General features: G+C 32.1%; 1 protein-coding gene across 2 annotated transcripts in view; it reads right to left on the bottom strand.

Moving 5' to 3' along the window:
- The window catches only part of LOC128181848 (retinal guanylyl cyclase 2-like), a 43,239-nt gene that overhangs the window by 20,839 nt on the left and 2,479 nt on the right, over nucleotides 1-19,921 (bottom strand). For both annotated transcript variants that reach the window (XM_052850389.1, XM_052850390.1), the window contains exons 2-4: nucleotides 5,347-5,952; nucleotides 2,423-2,507; nucleotides 937-1,039 (exon numbers count right to left, since the gene is read on the bottom strand). In XM_052850389.1, the coding sequence (XP_052706349.1) occupies nucleotides 937-1,039; nucleotides 2,423-2,507; nucleotides 5,347-5,952 (794 nt within the window). The remainder of the gene's footprint in view (nucleotides 1-936; nucleotides 1,040-2,422; nucleotides 2,508-5,346; nucleotides 5,953-19,921) is intronic.

The raw sequence follows: 19,921 nt of genomic DNA, 5'->3' as shown, positions 1-19,921 counted from the left end.
AAAGATTCAAATATTTTTTTTCTGAAATCACTGATAACGTATTTCATATTAAAAAAAAAACCCATGCAATTGCTTTAAAGACACTAATAAATAGTTATACTGTAATGCATCTTTGCTTGAAATGTGACGCAACCTTGACCAACATTTTGGACCGGAAATCATTATTACAATGCTGAATTATGTAGATTAAACTAGAGGTTTCCTAGATTATTTAAGGAAGAAGGAATCATTCTATGAGTATTATGAGGTGATAATTTTGGTCGGGGCGTGATCAAATCCAATAAAGCTCGACGGGATTTATAATATAACCACGCCCGACCGAAATTATAACACCATAATATCATAATATTCAAAGAATGATTTCTTATTACTTACATTCATAAAATGTTCAGTACATGTAATTGTACAAATACATATCATAATATTAATTATGCAAACCCCGCTTGCGCCACAACAGTACGTCATTTAAATTTATTGGACTCTACAGTTCAAAGTCGATTCGTAGTGTTATCACAGACAAAAACGCTGGAAAATATAAATATTATATAAATATGCCTGTTTGGGAGGGTAACAGTTGAAATTGACGCTTCGCGTCGGTTGACAATGGTTTTCTCGGGGTGTCATTTTTAACTGTTACCCTCCCAAACAGGCACTTTTTATTTTATTATACTGAATGAATTAATTTTAGAGAAAATTTTACTGCTTTTATATAGAAATGACATGAATTCTACGACGAACCGTACGCGCATAATTTACGCGCAGGTAACAATTTGTTGCGTTACCCGTTGCCAAGTGTGTTGCTAACGCTGAGGGTAATAGAACGGATTGTCAACTGCGTCTAAACCAATCAGATTTAAGTATTTACAATGAAAATATAATAAAACCTATTATAACCAGATTATAAGTACAGTATCCTACATTAACAGTTCTACGCACCTTTGCTGATTTGGCCTCTTTCTTGTGTAGGTACGTCAGATCTAGCACCTCCAGGAGAATCTTGTTGGGTCCTCGTGTCATGTTAATCTTTCTCTGCTTTTTCCTGACACAGATACAAAGAACAATTACTGAAACATATGATATAATGGGAATGGAATTGAATAGAGGAGTTGGGGTGTTTAACTACAGGTATTTAACGAACACTTGCTGGGTCGATGTCATTTGGATTTGTGGCCTTTATTATTGTAAATACCCAATTTTTTATGAGGACTGTGCGGACTGTGTTTGATGCTAATAACTTTTTTTTCCATTTGTACGTGGTAGAAGGTCAGTCATGTTTATCTTGGAACATGTTGTCTCATGAGTTTTGAAATCTCCCATACTCTGGTGTTCATCATTCTGTGTATATGTTTTTTTTTCTATAGATTTTGTTATGTGTTTGTAATTTGAGGCATCGTTTGTAACAGACAAGACGTATCATTATATTCACTTTGTTTACGTTATAAATGTCTAGCAGTGACCCTCTCTTCTATATGATTATGTTTTTTGCCATTTACTTGATAGATGAAACAATTTCCATTCTTAAACTCTTTGTTTTTTGCACGTAACATGAAAAAAAAAACCATGCTGAGTAAAGATTTTTTAAACAATTTCCATTCTCAAACTCTTTGTTTTTTACCCGCAAAATGAAAAACACATGCTGAGTTAAGACTTCTAAATAATGAAACATTTAATAGACATAATGAAAATTTGTTATTTTCATGTTCTGTAACACGCATTGTAACTTAATAGAAGTTTTATATTCCTTCTAACGGGAATCTAATTTTTTGAATACGATCACCTTTCCCCGGTATATTATGTTCAATAGTTTTCTCCTCTCTGTTACAAAAAGTATGCATTTTATAGGGGTTTTTTTTTCAGTAAAACGAGTTGAATTTTTTCCCCTAGATGCTTGCAAAATTTTCCTTCTTGTTTTCTTTTTTTTTTGTACAATTTCTGAAGATAAAAAGACCATACAATTTACCATCTCGACTTCCTAGCGGTCGTCTCAAAAGTAATCAATATCTACTATTGAACGTAATTGTTGATTTGTTATAAATGCGCCAAATTTCAACATTTTATACAATATTTTTTGGAAATGTTAAAGCAACCAATTGGTTAAAAAGCGTCGACCCACTAGCTTGGTCCAAGGATTATATCAAAGTTCATTTTTATTCTATTCACCCTTTCTCTTTTTTGACGTAAAAATCTAATTTTTGAAAGAAATCTAAACTTTAAATAATTATGTTTCTATGCATTGTCGTTAGATTCTTTGTTAAAAAAATTATAAAAAAAACATGATCGCTTCAGATATGCAAGCGAGTCATAATTCTTTCGTCTGCTTTATACACAGTATACCGAACATTATAAACCCGTAAGGACCATTTTATTAAATCAATGTCGTGAAATTTCATTACGATGAAATCTGTCTACCAGGAAACCTTACCAAACGAACATGAAGATCAGGACACCGACTACAATCACAACCAGCAGGATTATAGGGACGGCCACTGCTACCCCCAGGTCGATATCTGAAATATAAACATCATGATCATGATCATGATCATCATCATCATCATCATCATCATCATCATCATCATCATTATCATCATCCGATCATCCCGTTTGATTTCTGAAAATGGCCACCATCATGATACATGTAATATATAATTTTCTCAAAATATGAAATTCATCATGAAAATATTTGAAGTTATAACCATCATCATCATCGTCATCATTTCTTATTTCTGAAATTATGACCACCATTTTCTTAATAATATTTGAATTTTGAGTATATGAATATCATCATGATAATATTTGATTTTTGAAGATATGACCTTCATTATCATTATAAACCTCACATCTAATTTCTGAAACTACATGTATGACCATCAATTATAATAGTTGATATATGGTTCATGAAATTATGATTATTTTAAGGATAATTGACAACAAAATGATGATACAAAGAAAATAGAAAAAAATCAATTTTATACTTCCGTTTTATACTACAGTATAATTGATACTATATTGATTTAGCTAATACATGGACAAATATGATTTCCTAAATTTTTTGGTTATTGGATATTTATATCACTGTAAGTAGGTTGACCAGACTTTAACCCGTGGAAGCACGAAGTTTGGTAATAAATACTACTAACTGAATCCCGTGTCTTTCCGAATCAGATACATATTTTTGGTTTATGTATATAATCGATTGTTATAAAAAAGATAAACATCTTTTTTTGTAATAACACCAACCGTTTTTTATTGAAAAAAAATATTTTTCTTTACAGCTATTTATATGACACAAGGAGTAATCTCAAAATTACTGTAAATATGTAACATTTATATTGAAAGTTTAGAGATTAAACAAATTCAAAGTTTTATTTAGCAACTTGAACTCTAGTACATGGTGATTTTTTGTAAAAAAAATTTTAATTATAAACTTTCATAAAAACATGAAAAATCATTATCAGTCCATATTATCAATAATATTATGGTCACGCTTAATTACATGTAAGGTAGTACACAACAGAAAATCATTTTTTTTGTTCTATAATTATTTTTTTTCTGAGACATTTATGATTTGTTCTCTGAAACGAATTCTGTAAATACATATGTAGAAATGAAAACAAAATGACCCTCATATTTTTTGCCCTCAATTTTTCAAACCTACCATTTTTATTTCCTTTCAGTGAAAAGTTAAATTAAAAAGTTTTTGCAGTGCCTAAAAGTTACTTTTAATAGACCTTGAAATTCCATGTGCATAAATTCTAAATACTTTTGATAACAATGTCCATAATTTTAAGTCTTTATTTAAAAGAAACACATCTTTAACATTCTTCAATGATAGAAGACTAAGAGATTAAATAAACACCATTCAAATGTAGCTTTTGAAGTGTTCAAAATATGTGGTACCTTGATTTTTTCTGTCTTGAGTGATATGAATTACAAGAACTAGTATTATTTTTTTAAAGATTGAAATAAAGTTTTATAAGAAGATCTAATATGCCATTGAAGAACCTCGTGAAAAGAAAAATAGCGTATAATTACATTTAGAATAAGTTCTTTTTATAGAACATGTAAAAAACCATAAAACAAATGTGTTATTAACCGGCGAGATAGTTGCATGATTATATTAAAATATTCTTAAAAAAATACAAACAAAAAAACAAAACAAAAACAATTTATTGTTGGCTATACAAAATTAAGAAGCCGAGCCTAAACCATACAAATATTCATTTTTCTGTAGAAATATCAAACACTGTTACTGTATTATACCCTTTAAATGTGAAGCAAGTGTCACTTTTTAATAAACAAAAAATATATATAACCATAATACCCTTCAATCATTCATCTTATTTGATACTATTAAGAAAATGTGTAAATCACAGGCATTTAGAACGTCGTATCTTTAGACTCAATTGTCATTAAGGACGGTGCATTGCATGACCACAATCACTTTACTCTTGTCAAAGATATCTATCCGCCGCGGATAAATCTGAGGAAGACAGATCCTCACGCTAACAGATGATTTTTCTGGATTACGATGTCACAACGGATTGTTGCGGTTTACTTCACTCAGAGTCTTTTGTGATTGGTGTGTTATGCTAACTCAAGTCACCTTTCTAAATGTTATTATCAGCTTTTGTTATTCGATCTTGCATCGGTTTCCGGCCAAGCGCCACCTATATGTACACATAATATCTACACCTGTAATCTGTCTAGGACTCTGGGCTTTTTTATACAAATAAGAAGTTGATGCAATTGTAGTGTGGATGATCAACGAATCAACCATAAGATCTACCTTTACATTTTTTGACGATTTCTTATCTATAAAGTATCATTAAGTAAAGAAGAATTCCAAAAAGTCTGGGTTCAAAACTCAAATATTTTCTAGTATCTTTGGCTCTTCCTCTAAAATAGATTAATATATTCTTAAAATGGACATGATCATACAGTCCTCTTAACTTCATTATATTTTCATCTGTTCGACCGAGAACCATGCACTAATGAAAGGTAAACAGATATTCTGGGCAGACTTCTGTTATAAAACTTAATGTGGATTTCAATCCAGTTTTAATTATATATAAGACAAACCATCCAGAAATGCTTTGCAAGAAACAAAGGCATGAATCGTAGTAGGTCATGGCAAAATCAGAATGGACCTCAAATAACTGTTTAACGATCTCCCATCGGCGGTTAGACATAAAATTCCCTCAGCCGTACCTGAGAAGTCTATTCAATTCTAGTAATATGACACAGGGACATAGTTGGATTTGACCCTGAGCTCTATTTCAACCATAGAACTATAGGTCAAAACGGGTTATAACAAGGAAAGAGTACTGTTTGCCAAATAAGCATTACCTTCTTCTGGAGTGCAGTTTGTGTTCTTGAAGCACGGATCTGGTAATATAACTTTGTCATTCGTCCAATCAATGTCACTAATTCTCCTAATGTTCCATTTCCCATTTAGTTTATACATGAGTTTGCTGATTGTGAGCTTCCATAGCTGTTCCTCTATGTCAAGTAAGGCAAAGGAAAAGTACCGTTCTCTGTTTGCATCGTATTCGAACGGTTCACCTCCTCTTACAAATTTGGTTTCTAGAATATCCACAATGCTCTCCTGTTTCCTGAGATATAAGGTATTGTTTACTGTACTATTTTTATTGTATGCACCTTGTAAAATGCATGTTGCAGCATCGCGGAGGGATTTTTTGACGTCATCGTGCGGGATGAGTTCAAAGGTCACGTTATTGAATATATTTGTGACGTTGAAAATCGGGTGTAACACCAAGATGGATTCGTAAGTCTGAGCTCCCATGTTTTGGACAGCGTTATCGATGATGCTCGTGTTGAAGAAAGGTGTTCGGGCAATAAGGATGTATACGAAATTATTCTTTTCTATTCCTAGCCTATCCACTGTGTAAAGCAGCTCAACTGCAATCTCTGGCTCCATCAGAAGAAGAATGGCTGAAAAAAAGTTTTTAAAAAAATATCGATTAGAACAATTAACAACAGATATCAGTATAATCTTTAACAAGAATTTACAGAGTGAGAAGCAAAAAAAATGATATGAATTTGCACCAAAGTCAGATTAATTCCGGCATGCACACGGAAAACGGTTCGTGAATGCGTCTTTGCCTTCGAACAGATTGGTTTAATCAAAATAAATTACTTTACATTTTAAAGATATAAAAATGAAAGTATCATTATTAATAGATAAAAAGTATTAGATTTAAAATACTGAAAAAAAACGAGTTTTATTGTGCGAAAGCATACACAGCCAGTTTGAGTGGAGTTGTTCAACATCTGAAATTGAAGATCTGTTTTGTATTTTCGCTCTTTTTGGGTTTATTGTTTTCAATTTAGAACTGGTTTCTATTAGGATATCAAGTGCGTCTGCTTTTACACATGTAATTAGGTTATTGTTGCGTTTTTTCTGTGTTTACCATGTCTAAACAACACTGAAACCTCTTTTTTAATCACGTCAGGAGCTCTGGGGAAACTCAATTTTCCAAGTGAAAGGATCTCGTTAGAAAAAGTCCCCTGACATTTTTTTCAAAATTTTTTACATTTATCACGATCCATACAGGACAAACAAAAGAGAGCTTCTTGCAGCAGAGTGATTACGGCTGAAATATTCCAAGGACGATATTGATAGAAAACGCCATCTTCAAATCTAACGAGTTTTCTTTCGATTCATCATCAACTTTAAACAAATTGTTTCTGAATTGCTGTAAACAAATATTATATTCATCTGCTTTTCCCAAAACAACCCTTCAAAAACAAAGAAATTCATTCTGGATTAATCCTCTTAATAAATACTGCTTATAATTTTCATTAAGAAAATTAGATATTATAAACCCTTTGAAGCCGATTGTATTTCAAATCTTGAATCAGAAATGATTTATTTGCCCTTTTAACCTTTTAGTTCGTAGTTGTTCAGATGCACAAAGGTCGAACTTTGCAAACTGAAAAAGCCATTTCAAAACAATAATAATGATAAAAATAATAGTATCGTAAGTAAAAAAGATTCGTAATTACAAAATTAGCTACCTTTCATGTTATCACAGGGTATTTTTTGTACTAATATACATGGCACTACCCATCTTACTTATAGTTGTAAATCTACTGACATGGCTGAATCACAATATAACCAGTTTAAAAAGTATGCGTATGAAAACGCATTCTATAAACTTTAAAACCCTGCCTTCTTAACGCATTATTATTACTTATTTAGCAGGAAATTACAACAATTTCAATTCGCTTAACGTAACATTAAAATCTATGGACATTGTCTTACATGCATCATCTGTACTTAACGGTTGAAAATGACACTAACGTTTATTTAATTTAGAAGCTTCCTAATTTATGATTCTATTACAATTTGGGCAGCTGGAATACTTGTAGTATTTTATTTTCGGAGGATGAGGGGGGGGGGGGGGGGGGGGGGGGGGGTAAAACGTCCAACTGTCCAACTGTAAAATAAATGAAGGTTATTTTCAGAATCATGGGATTTCCATTTCAAATCTCTGTCAAAGTACAACACAGGGGGAAAACGAAAGGGAAAGATTCTTAAAATCGCTTTTGCAAATAATATACAGTTTCCTCTTGCTGCAAATGTCTCGCGGAAATGAAGTATTTATTGCCCAGCTTCTTGGCATAATCCCTGGTTAAGTCCCCAATCTGACTTGAACCTGAATCAATAAACCAGTCAAACGCTCTGCCAGAGTCTTATTAACCATTTTTATTTTTAATCGCAATAAAAATTGTAAGCACTAAATGCGTCTTGCATACGGCTGAAAAGTTTAAGAATTTCAATAAAACCTGGAATTGCAATAAGATCGCGAGTAAGTGCTCGGGAGACGCTATTATCAGGAGAGATGTTTAATTTATCTCTATTGAACACCTGTCTCCAATTCTCTTGCATACGGTCAGTAATCTAATCTAGACAGTCCAAATATCATTAATACAAAGCTTATAGTATCTAAGATCTTTTCTTGTGCTTGATGAAATATAACCAGACAGAAACTTTCTCAATATTTTGCGACCCCAAAACTGAGTTTTGTAAATGTACACAGTAAACATTATAGCATCATGTGCTGTATTTTTTTAGTAATTCTATTCTGATGAAAAAAAACCTTCTGCTGTACATTATGATTACTCTGCATGTGTCTTATAAACCTTTACGGTATATAGAATTAAAATAAATCATTAAATCTTATCAGAAAAACAGTTTCGCCTAAGGAATATAATATAGAAAACCAATTTTTTTACAGGACGACAATGATGTTTTTTTGGTCTCAGTCGGGGCCTTTAAGCTTTTATTTCAACAAAATATGACTAATAAAAATTTATAAATCATTATCTTTTTTTGTCATTTTTGTAGTTAAAACATGTTTCACAAAAATATGTCCGCCATTAACATAACCAAAAATGTAGAAATAAAAACCCAACAAAAACCTAAAAAGTGTCGTCATGCCAAAGCAAAGTACATTTAATGCCAACAAATATAGCCAAATTATGGTTTGAATCATATGTGCCATAAGAAGTGTGAATTGGTATCAAGTTTTATGAGGTTATCGGAGCTGTTTCTATCATTATTCTTGATAAAAAACGGCATACAATGTAGATAGTAAATCAAATTTGATAAAATTGTACTAAGCGATTAAACTCAAAATGAGAATTGATTATATCCCTGCAAATTTCATCAGCAGGTGAGCTTGAACAAAGGAAACTTCGATACAATTTACCCCAATAATAATGACTTATTATATTCACCTGTAGGTAACCTATGGTTTCAATATAAATTTTCATATGGACTTAAAATATAGACGTCAAACAGGGGGGGGGGGTGTAATTCCTAGTTCATGATTTTTAGGTAGTCAGACTTAGAAAAATAAACTGAGTTGGGTTTTAAAAATACAATATGTTTGATTCCAAACTTTTTATGGGTTTTTCGTTTTGTTTTATTTTTGTTGTTGTTGTTCTTTTTGGTTGGGGGGGGGGGGGGGAGGGAGGGGCGACGGGGGAGGTATAGAGTTCTATTATCATTCACAATCCACATAAGCAAGCTCACTATAGGGCTTAAGAGTCCTCGGATATTAGGTTAAAGAAAAATTAAATAATATTTTTGTACATACAGAAACTTACTGTATGGAACGCAAATAAATTGTACAATACAAAATTTTATTAGTTGGGTTATCGCATTTATCAGACATACCGGAGACATGCAAGAACATGCATAAAAGTACACGTAAATAAGATTCTTATTCATCATCTTGTTAATTAGTGTTAAGAAGAAGACCATATGCATTATCTTATTTTTTTTCAAAGATATTATGTCATGGTTTCATAAAAGCAATTTTGCGACGACAACGTTGGCGTCCCATAGGTGTAGATATGTTGTACGTTAATCAGTCAAGTCAAAATTAATCAGAGTAATTCAGGAAAAAAGAGTTTATCCGCAGAGCATCATTAATATCGATTGCCTCGCTGTAAATTAGTATGGCGGGGTTCAAGTACCATTTAGCCATATTATTGACTAAATCTTCACCCCCAAAGTACTCCCTTGATATTCATGTATTTCAATCAACGACTTCAAATGCGAGAGTAAAAAAAATAGTAAACACAACATAATCCTTAACCTTAGGTCTCCGTTTATCATATATTTTTTCACATGATACAAAATTACGCAAGGCATGAACAATAATGTAAAAGGAATCGTTTTAAAAACGCGCAATATTATTTAATTTGAACGGTGTTCAGAAAACAAACACCGATTTTTGAAAACTTATCGGACAACTCTTGGACGTCCGGTGTAACGACGAAAAGACCTGTAGATCTACGACCCCCAAGACGTTGAAAACTGCCCCCATAGAATTTTGACATCGCTTATAAACTACATACTACATAGAAATTATAGAAATTCGAGGTAAAATGTGTAGAATTCATGTTTAGCGAGGGTAAAGGGGGGGGGGGGGGCAGCGAAAGCATATAAGATATGGATGACCTCCCGTTAAATACCCCGTTACATCAATAGCATCAGTTTGAACACAGCAATGTGTGTGATTAACTTAAACTTAAAGTACTCGTCAGCTCGCCTTATTGTGCTCCTTAGCTAAGCCATTTTAGGGTTGTGTCTACCCCTAAAGGTACTTGCATGATGATAACTAAAGACGATAATGTTTCGACAGCTCGCGTCTGCTCGTTCTGCTGAAAAGTCCCCAATATTATAGAAGATGATTTCATAGACAAAAAGAACTAAGTATGTACATGTATTGCATATTTTAAGAAGAAAGAACCCAGAAGAAAAATGTGAATTTTCGCTTTTTGTGAATGAGGACTTTTGGTCTCGGCTTGTTCTCTACAAAAAATTTTCGCCTGAATTTTCTTTTCATATTTTCTTTTCATATTTGAAAATTTGATTGATTTTACGTTCAATACACATGAAACATCACACTAGATGGCTTTAAGAGTTTTATAGTGATAGTTCTATTGATCGTGATATAAGTGATTGATTCTCATAGATTTTGGTCAAGTCTGCTTTTAGATTACAAAGTAATTTAAGAATGTAATGCCACCATTGTATTATCATGTTTTTTTTTTATAAAAATGTACTAGTACTTAACACACAACACTCGTTTGAGAAAAAAATGATAATTGCAGAGACCAATTTGTTTATTCCAACCAACACGAAAGGTCGCAAAATGGTTTGCTTTATTCAAATTCTGATAGCAAAGTTCCTCCATAGGAGAAAATTTGTTTCCTAAATACACAAACAACACACATGAGAAACACTACTCTAATCAAAAGGTATTGCTGAATCAAGTAATTGGAGGATGCAATGTTGCAGTAATTTACAAATGACATTATAATAGACTATGTACATATAATATTTCACATAATAGAATATTGTTTAAACTATTAAACATTATACATAATTATATTAGACCCAACAAATGCATTTTGCCTCAAATAAGCTTTAGAATAAATCTGATCTGTAACGAACCGTCAAATACGTGCAATAATGTAAAGGAATTCCCTTCCCGACTTTCTGTATGCAGTATGCTAAACGTTGATGATCCCTTCATTTTTTACTTATCGACAAACATATCTCAATAGATGGTATACTTAATTAAAACTCAGTTAAGAGATCACTAATAAAATAACTGGGTTTTTTCTACTCTTAGAAACTGCTATAAAAGAGTTTGAATGCCTGGGACACTTACATCTATAAGTTATTAATTATTATTATATCATAGGAAAGTTATGTCAGAATATGCTTGTATTAATTGCTAGATTCCAATGTCTTTTATAAGTATCGCGGTTGTATTCAATATTGGAGTCAAAGTCAATGCTACATGTAAAGCCCTATTTAGTGTCATTACATGTATTACTTTGCGATTTGTTATCTCTGCAGGTACATTATAATTTTAATTTACAATAGAGATCGATTTCAAACTCGCACAGAATGATCTATAAAGTGTTCTGTTTCTTTTGTTCAATTCTAAATTCGAAGTTTTGGAATTTGTGACGTCTCGTCTTCGCTAGACAAGGGTTTTCGGTCCACTTTGTTCCCCATAAACCCTTGGCGGATTTCATTACGAAAACTCGGTGATGTGGTGGCGCTATCTAGCGAGCAACTTGAGTTGCGCCATTATGAAAAAAACATTCCGTGCTTTCCCCAGTTTATAACTTAATTCGTATTTGATAACATCGTTAATTATGTTCCGATATTCGGAAGTCAACATGTTTTCAAGTTGTATTAATGTTGTATAGAGTTAGTGTGTATATTACCCGTTATTCAATTCGATTAAAATGTAAATATGCAAGGGGCGCAACTCAAGTTGCTCACTAGATAGCGCCACCACATCACCGAGTTTTCGTAATGAAATCCGCCAAGGGTTTATGGGGAGCAAAGTGGACCGAAAACCCTTGGCTAGCGAAGATGGTGACGTCTATATTGATTTTAAATCAAGTATTGTATTTCTTACATGTTTATTCTTCTTTTATAAACCCTGTAACAACAAAAAAATTGTTGTTAGAAATATCAAAATGGGATGATGCATGTAATCGCGGTTTTAAGGAGTGGGGGGGGGGGATATTCAAACTTTTTAAATCCACGTATCAAATTTACCGATAATAGACCTGATGAATGGTTTTTTTCCCCTGTAAATTAATTGGTATCAATTTCTGCATACAATAAGTGAGAGTTTTTTATTAATTCAGATTGATATCATTCCTATTCAGTCATGCTTTGACAATGTAAACATACGTCATTCTTCCCTCCCAGCCAACTCTCCCCTACCTTTTAATATTTTTCTAGATTCGCGCCTATTTTAACTATCTATCTAAAATTCATTTGTTATCTAAAGTACGTGTTTAAAAAACGAAATACGACTATCTTTCATTTTTTAATTTGAAAAATTAAATGACAGATTAATATAATGATGTTAAGCATAACATGCGATTAGAAAAGCCTTCCGAAGCTGGTCATTCGAACAATCTAATAGTAAATAAGGGATGCCAAGTAGTTCACAGAGAAATTGCTCTTAGGCTGCTGAATTCTTTTATAATTAGTTTTCGAATAGAAGTAATACACAGGTTACATCATTATTAAGCCCAAATATGTTTCAATAAAAATATTTTATCAAACCATTCGGATACAGTGATAAAAAATTTGCAGTATGGTTCAAATTAAACTTGTTTCAACTCTTTACTCTCTTGTAAATTTCGTAAGGTGTCTAGAGTAAAAGGAAAAACAAATGCACCCAAAAAACCATATACACCCAATAATTTGTCTAGTATTCACTGTTTTGTACTTGATTACAGATATAATAATGATAGCATCGACTTCAGTTCTTCTCATTAAATGATCCAACAGACGAATACACATGCTAGAAAATGGTATTGTTCGGTTCGAAAACTTAATTAATTTATTTATATGCCCCGCGAAAAATTCACTATTTCGAAGAAAACAACGTTACATGGAGATTGTATTATACTGAAATTTTTAAAACAAATACCATATCAGCAATATTTTGAAGCTTTCATTCCGTAAAAGATCTTATTCTTTTTATAAAAGATAAAATCAATCGTAATTACACGATGAAAATTCTTTACATTGAAGCCATGTAAGAAAATTAAAAAAAAAATCAATGAAAATATCATGAAATTTGAAGACAGGCGTAAAAACTTTGTTTTCATAAAATCTAAACAAAGACAGATATGGATTCAAGAACGATCCATGTATTTCATTCCGGCTTCATAAATCCGAAAGTCAAATAACTGGAAGATTAAGTATTTTCAAAGTTTCAAGATGTTCCGCAACAAGAGTTCGAATACAACACATTATATCACAAAGACCGACAAACAATTATTTCAACAGCTTCATTGCCAAATAGGAAACGTACAGTCGTATACAAACGCAAACCTTGTCAATATTTCGACGGTTAAAGACCCGGATGTCAAACTTCTTGCACGGCAGAAGCGAACGGTCGCTTAGATTATCCATTTAGAAAATTTCTAGCGTGACCCGGGGCAAGAATGAATATAAATTAGCTGGCATTATTATATTTAACGAGTGTGGCTTACGATTTAATGAGTAATGTGCGTTTGCATGAGCAAGTCAAAGAGACTGCGAGGGATTCAGGGGACCCTTTTGCATCGCAGCAAATCAATACAAAGATCCAACTGTAAGCTGGCTCTTACATTTAGCTCACCTGAGCCAATAAGATTATATCATTTTACGGCAATTTTTGTAATTGTTTTGTGATAACAAAAAGCGGTTAACAGCATTGGGAATCAGTTGCAATGACAAAAAACGTTGACAGTGAATATTAAAAGAGCTGAAGAAGACATTATCCTTTTTTTACTTTCCCTAAAATTACCATTATATTGTCACATATGGCTGATATTGTGTCAATGTGATTTCATTAATATTCGTCCCCTGCATCAATAATTTTTCGTTAATTAAATGAAAAATCACAGTTTCAAGAATAGTTTACGTTAATTTGTGGCCAATGATTTTATCAGCACAATGTGTTATTGAAAATTGCAATTAATTGCAGTTAATTATATCATACGAAAAAAGAATCAATTTCAATAATAATCAAGTTAAACACAAATCAAAGATTGTGGTTTTTTGAGAACCAGATACACGTATGTATTCTTGTAGCAGCTTCGGTAGCTATTTTTTTTCCAGAGTTGGAATTATTTTATTTCCAAATAAATGTTAAGAAAGAACGCAAAGACGCAAACAGTCAACAGTCATAAAATGTCAAAGTACTTCGTTCATTCTTTTCCGGACACCGTACTTTTTTAGCAGTGGATTTACGAAAACATTTCATTAGAAAGACATGTTTGGAATGTCTTTCTAACACGGCGAGGTAAATATTTCCTGTTAGACGCATATAAACATCGTTGTACGAATCCCTGAGTAAAAAGCAATTCAAGGATTATCCGATTCCGACAGAACGAGGCGTCTTGTAGATGAACCATTATGTAATTAGAAAGATGATTCAAAAACCAGGAAATAACCGTTTAGTCTCTTTATGGAGAATCAGAACGATCGATTAGTAATTCGACAATTCTATCCTATTGAAATTAACTATTTTTTCATTCATTTAACCTGTTTAGGAAATTTTTAGAAAGAGGTTTTTTTTAAATATTTTTTTCTTACTGCTGAAGATGTTTTCATTTAGGAATGAAGTTTAATATACTTTATACAGGGAAATATTCGCCCCCGTTTTTTCGTCCCTTTCGACCTTGTTGTCAGCGAGCGAATTTAAGACTGTACGGATTCCAATGTCTCAAATTATCACTCTTTAAACACAACTGTGTATGGGCGAATTCAAGACAGGGCGAAACAAGTATAGAGAGGCGAAAATTACACGAGGCGAAAATAACCCTGTATTCAGTAGCTTTGATTAGATGGCTTCTCTTGTCTTATTATACCTTTTTGTTTCATATACTAGTTTGTACCATTCTATGACTGCAGTGCCTGGTAAGTATCACGAAGAACGTAAAATATATGAAATACATGAAACGTATGTTAAACTTTCACATCACGCACCTGAATTCATACTAAATATTACACATTCTATAAGAAATACATGGTTAATGTACGTGTGATAACGAATTTTTGTTGATTTCGTTGTTGTTGAGTTGATCATCGAAATTAATATAATTTACATTAAAACGCGGAAAAAACCATGTGGTTAATTTGACAATTCCTTCATTATTAGTATATTTAATCAAACGCATGATATGATTTTTTTGTCTCTTTCAAGCAGACAAGATTTATCCCTTTAATAGTTTTAGATGCTATTCTCTCTTACCCTATTGAACGTCTGCGTGAGGAGATTTTGAGAAACCAGTCAGTGTGTTTTATAGCAGTGCTCCCAAGGTTGTACACAAGCCTTGGAGGAGATGATATACACTGCTCGGAAAATGAAATTTCATCCCAAAATAGGAAGACATTCTGATTGCTGGCGATTTATACCATTATTATATCATTTCTTGACATTTTCATATTAGACACTGGATGTATTGACATGAAGAAAATCTCACCAGACGCCTGCTTTGCACGTGATCTCTGCGTGCTGAATAAAACCATTGTGACAACTGTCTGAGCCATTCTCGAAGGAAGAGTTACAAATATGAGTTATGTGATTTAGTTTAAATCATCGTTTAAATCATCATTTCACGTTTTAAGGTTTAAAATCATTTACAGGAAGTAAGATACAATGTATGTAGCCAAGAAGATCACGTGACAAGTGATGTGCAAGTATGTCAAGGTCATATCGTTTTGCTTCCGTATTCTGTACTCCATTCATAATCACAACAATATGATATTTCAATACGTTACATTGAGAGCGATATGAAGATTTCAAAAACATCTAACTTTTACTGAAAAAAACTGGAAGAAATGAAGTCAAGGGAAGTTATCATGAAATCATGAAATGGCCAATCCTTTTAATCTTAGGTTGGCTCAACCAGCCAAAAGGGAAATTCATTTGGGTAATACAACAGCAATCAACAGTAATGTCTTCGTTGAAACTACAGCAATTCGTTCTTTTCCTAGAAAAAGCGAGGGGTTTCCAAAATAATAAGACTAAAAGCAGGCAATATACTAATTACTGGAAAATTATTAAAACACAAATTATCCGAAGCACATTATTGAGGTTTACAAAAGTGAGTGTAATTAACTATTCCATCATAGTTTCACAGCAGTTTTGCCACTATCAATATTATGACAGCAATTCGATCGTTATTAGTAAATCATCAATTTTTGAAGCCTTTGCAATTATAGGATATGTTACAAAACGTTTATATTGATAATATTCAATTAACTTCCAATATTGTTTAGTAAAGGTGAAACAAAATAGGGTTCTTCCCATTTTGGATTTGCAATAAAAGTCTTCGCGATTCTAGCTAACGGGTAAACAAAGCTTATAGAGAATCACAGAGACTTATCGTTTTGCAGAAAATTTGAAAATCAAAACGGCTATAGGTATCTTCCTTATAAATCATGGGGAAGTAAAATCAATTATTTTTTGTATGGTATCTTTGAAGTATACCCTCGACAATTGTAACTGTAGCGCTTGTACTGGCCCTTTACGTGAATTAAGGTAAAAGTCAGTAGTGGTCGTCCTTAGATCCTTTGGATCGAGGCTCAGGATTCGTTGTAGTATCAAAAAACATTTTAAGGAGGCCGACTTTAGTTACCATAGCGCACGTTTTTGCACATTCTAGTAAAATACAATGTATATATACCATTAATGAAAATTTATCAAAATTATTTATTAATAAACAAACTACAGATAAATATATTTAGATTTTTTAGAACAATTTTATTTTTTATATGATTTTTCCGTTGTGCGGTAGGTGAGCATTGCCATTGTGCTTTCATGACGTTATGATAAAACAAAGCTTTGTAGGAGTTCGTTATAAGAAATAACACAAAAGAAAAAGTAAAAATCGTACGGCTCAAAAATCCATACAGAGAATAATGCTATCCTTGGGGGTATTTTTGTTAATTTTTTCATGAATCAATTATACCAACCTACATTTGTAATGCTCCAAATACATTGTATATAGCAAAATATGATGCATTTTAATATTTTGAGATAGCCCCCACTAAAAATCAGATGGTTGAATTTAGAATTTTTTATATATAGGGTAGAAAATGAAAATTACATATTACAATTTGAGAAAAAGGCTATTGTAGTATTTTTTAATCTGTTTCAAATTGCGGAACATGACAATTTCCTATATATTCCTATAGTAAATGTACCTGTATTTTGAGATGGTCACTAAAAAGAACCAGGCGTTCGATTTTCTTGAAACTTTGCAAATAAACTAGAGTTGTAAATTACATATGGTTTTAAATTAAAGAATTTTGCTATTGTAGTTTTTGGGGTTTTTTTTTTTTTTTTTTTTACCAAAAAACCAAAATCGGTCTCCATAAAAGAGCTAATGTAAGCATCTAAAAACTTCATATAAAGTTAGGCTTGCATAGTCACAGATTTTTTTTTCTCAAATTTATTTAGTTCTCAATTATATCACAAACTGTTGGTTGCTCAGTATCTCTATAAGCCGAGGATACATTTGGACAATATTGATTGTCTCAATAATTATTGTTAAAACACGTTATATGTACTTCTTGGACAGATGATTAATTTTTTTTAATTTTTTTCCCTTCAAATCAATAATTTTACAATAATGCCAAGTTCTTTTCAATATTTCAAGAAAGCAGAAGGCCCATACACGTATAGTGCTCATGGGATGTTTGAGCCCCGTTTCCATGGAAACTTGTCTATAGATATATACGTTTATTTATCAATTTTTTTAACGCTTTAAATCTGTTTTAAATTTCAACTGGTTCAATAAAATCCGTTTATAAGAGTGCATTTACAAAGTTAAAAAACCAATAAGATACTCATGCCTCGGAGTCTTATTGTTAAAGTTTTTCATCTCGATTATTAATGAGATTATACTATTCTTTAAGTGTTTATTACTCTATAAGGACATAAAAGACATATAAATTGGCAAGTCCGTGTGGAGTTTACCCAAAAGCATTGGGACAGACGGTGCTCTGTAATACCATGCGTCCTAACGATAGAGAAATCGTATAAATGATTGATTGCAATGAAGTCTTATTTCAAGCTTCGCCGACTCTCCGGTCATAAAGTTGAACCCACACACCATTAAATTGTTGGTCCCTATACGGTAAGGTTAAACCGCCAATAAAGCAGGAAGGAAGTTTTGATTATAAAGCATTTTTTTTATTTTTACGCTTTGAAGAAGTTCTAGTGTTTTAATTAACAAAAACCAAATGTATTTTAAAAAAATTTCCAGTGCTCTTTCGCTTGACATACAGTAAATGTTACATAATAAGTCGAAATTGGTTCTACATAAAATACTCTCTTAGGCCAAACGTACCATCCTAAAATTACAAAAAAGACCTACCTGCGCTAAGTATATGAAACACGTTAGTACGTCATGTATATCAATGCATAAATTATTTGCATAAACAAATTCAACTATTGGGCTGAAAGGGGCTATACCGTTTTATAAACAACCGGACATGTTTGTCTCAACTGGCTTTGAAAGAACATTTAGTGTCCAATACTTTTTATAGGTAAATTACATGTTCTAGGAAAAGCACTATTCAGGTTTAAACGAAACATATATGAGAATAGTATATTTTGAACAATTCAACAAGAGAGTGAAAAAGGCAATTAAAGGCACATGTCTTCTATTGCAACTGATAAATATAAGGCTGATATTTATTATAGGGAAACATCTTCTTGGGCCGAAATATTTCTAAAAGGAAACTGGGATAAAAATCTTGTAATAGTTAATTGTCTAGCTTCTAAAGGTGAAAAATTCAGTTATCTAATAGCAACTAGAACAAGGTAATTTTAACTGTACTCAAACCAAATGATAAGAGCCTCGCTGATCAGTTAAGTCACTTTTCTGATTATTTTTCTGATGTCCTCTTTCTGACTCCATCATTAAATTTAAATATTGATAGGTTAGACCAATGTATGTGTATATACATGTATATGGAGTTGCGTTTCATTGTATAAAGCCAACTTAGATCAATGCATATGTAATGTAATACATGGAGTTTGCATTTCTTGATCAAACTACAGATTGACGAAAAACTGATTAACATAAAGCATGCTGCAGATGTTCATCTGTTTTACACGACGCATTATCTGAAACCAAACCAAACCAAAAACAACAACAACAAACAGACTAAATTGCATTTTTATATCTGTTAGACAGTAATATCTTTCTTTAACGCTGATGGTCATACTGTTATTCTTAAGAATAGTCAATGCTAACAAAATATTTTTTGGGGCTTCACAAACTTTTCCCATTTTAATGAAGAAAAAAAAGTTTGTGAGGAAGTCTGAAATCACACAACATAGAAAACGAATGTGACTGCATGTTTTTTTTCCACTAAAGTATTTATTTTATCACATTTTGAAAAACAAGGCTTATTTCTAATTTGACAAAATTCTGAAATCACTGTGTTTCGCATGTTTTCTTATCAATTCCCAAGATATCCATTAGTAACAATTTAAACTATTACATAAAAGTAATACTTCTATTTTTTTATATTCAAAGAATCATTTCTGAATGCTACTTCTGAATAAAAGAAAATCTTTCAAAACTACATGTATTTGGATGTGAAATAAGCGAAAATATGCTTTGAAATTGGTTAAAATTATTTGTAAAAAGTACTGTTCTTGGTAAAGACTTTTGCTTTGAGTCCTTTTCAGAATCAGGATATTGTTAACATCGGATAACGTATCTCTTTAGAGAGTTCGTTAAATTTTTTTCTAATATATGTCATACATAGAATACATAGATGGTCAGAAGTGGAACTCTTCTATGCTCGAAGATAAAAACATTTTTTGGC

This window comes from Crassostrea angulata, chromosome 4 (genome assembly GCF_025612915.1).
Source record: "Crassostrea angulata isolate pt1a10 chromosome 4, ASM2561291v2, whole genome shotgun sequence".
NCBI lineage: Eukaryota > Metazoa > Mollusca > Bivalvia > Ostreida > Ostreidae > Magallana > Magallana angulata.
Note: the sequence above shows the minus strand (reverse complement) of the source record. Positions and strands in the feature narration are given on the sequence as shown.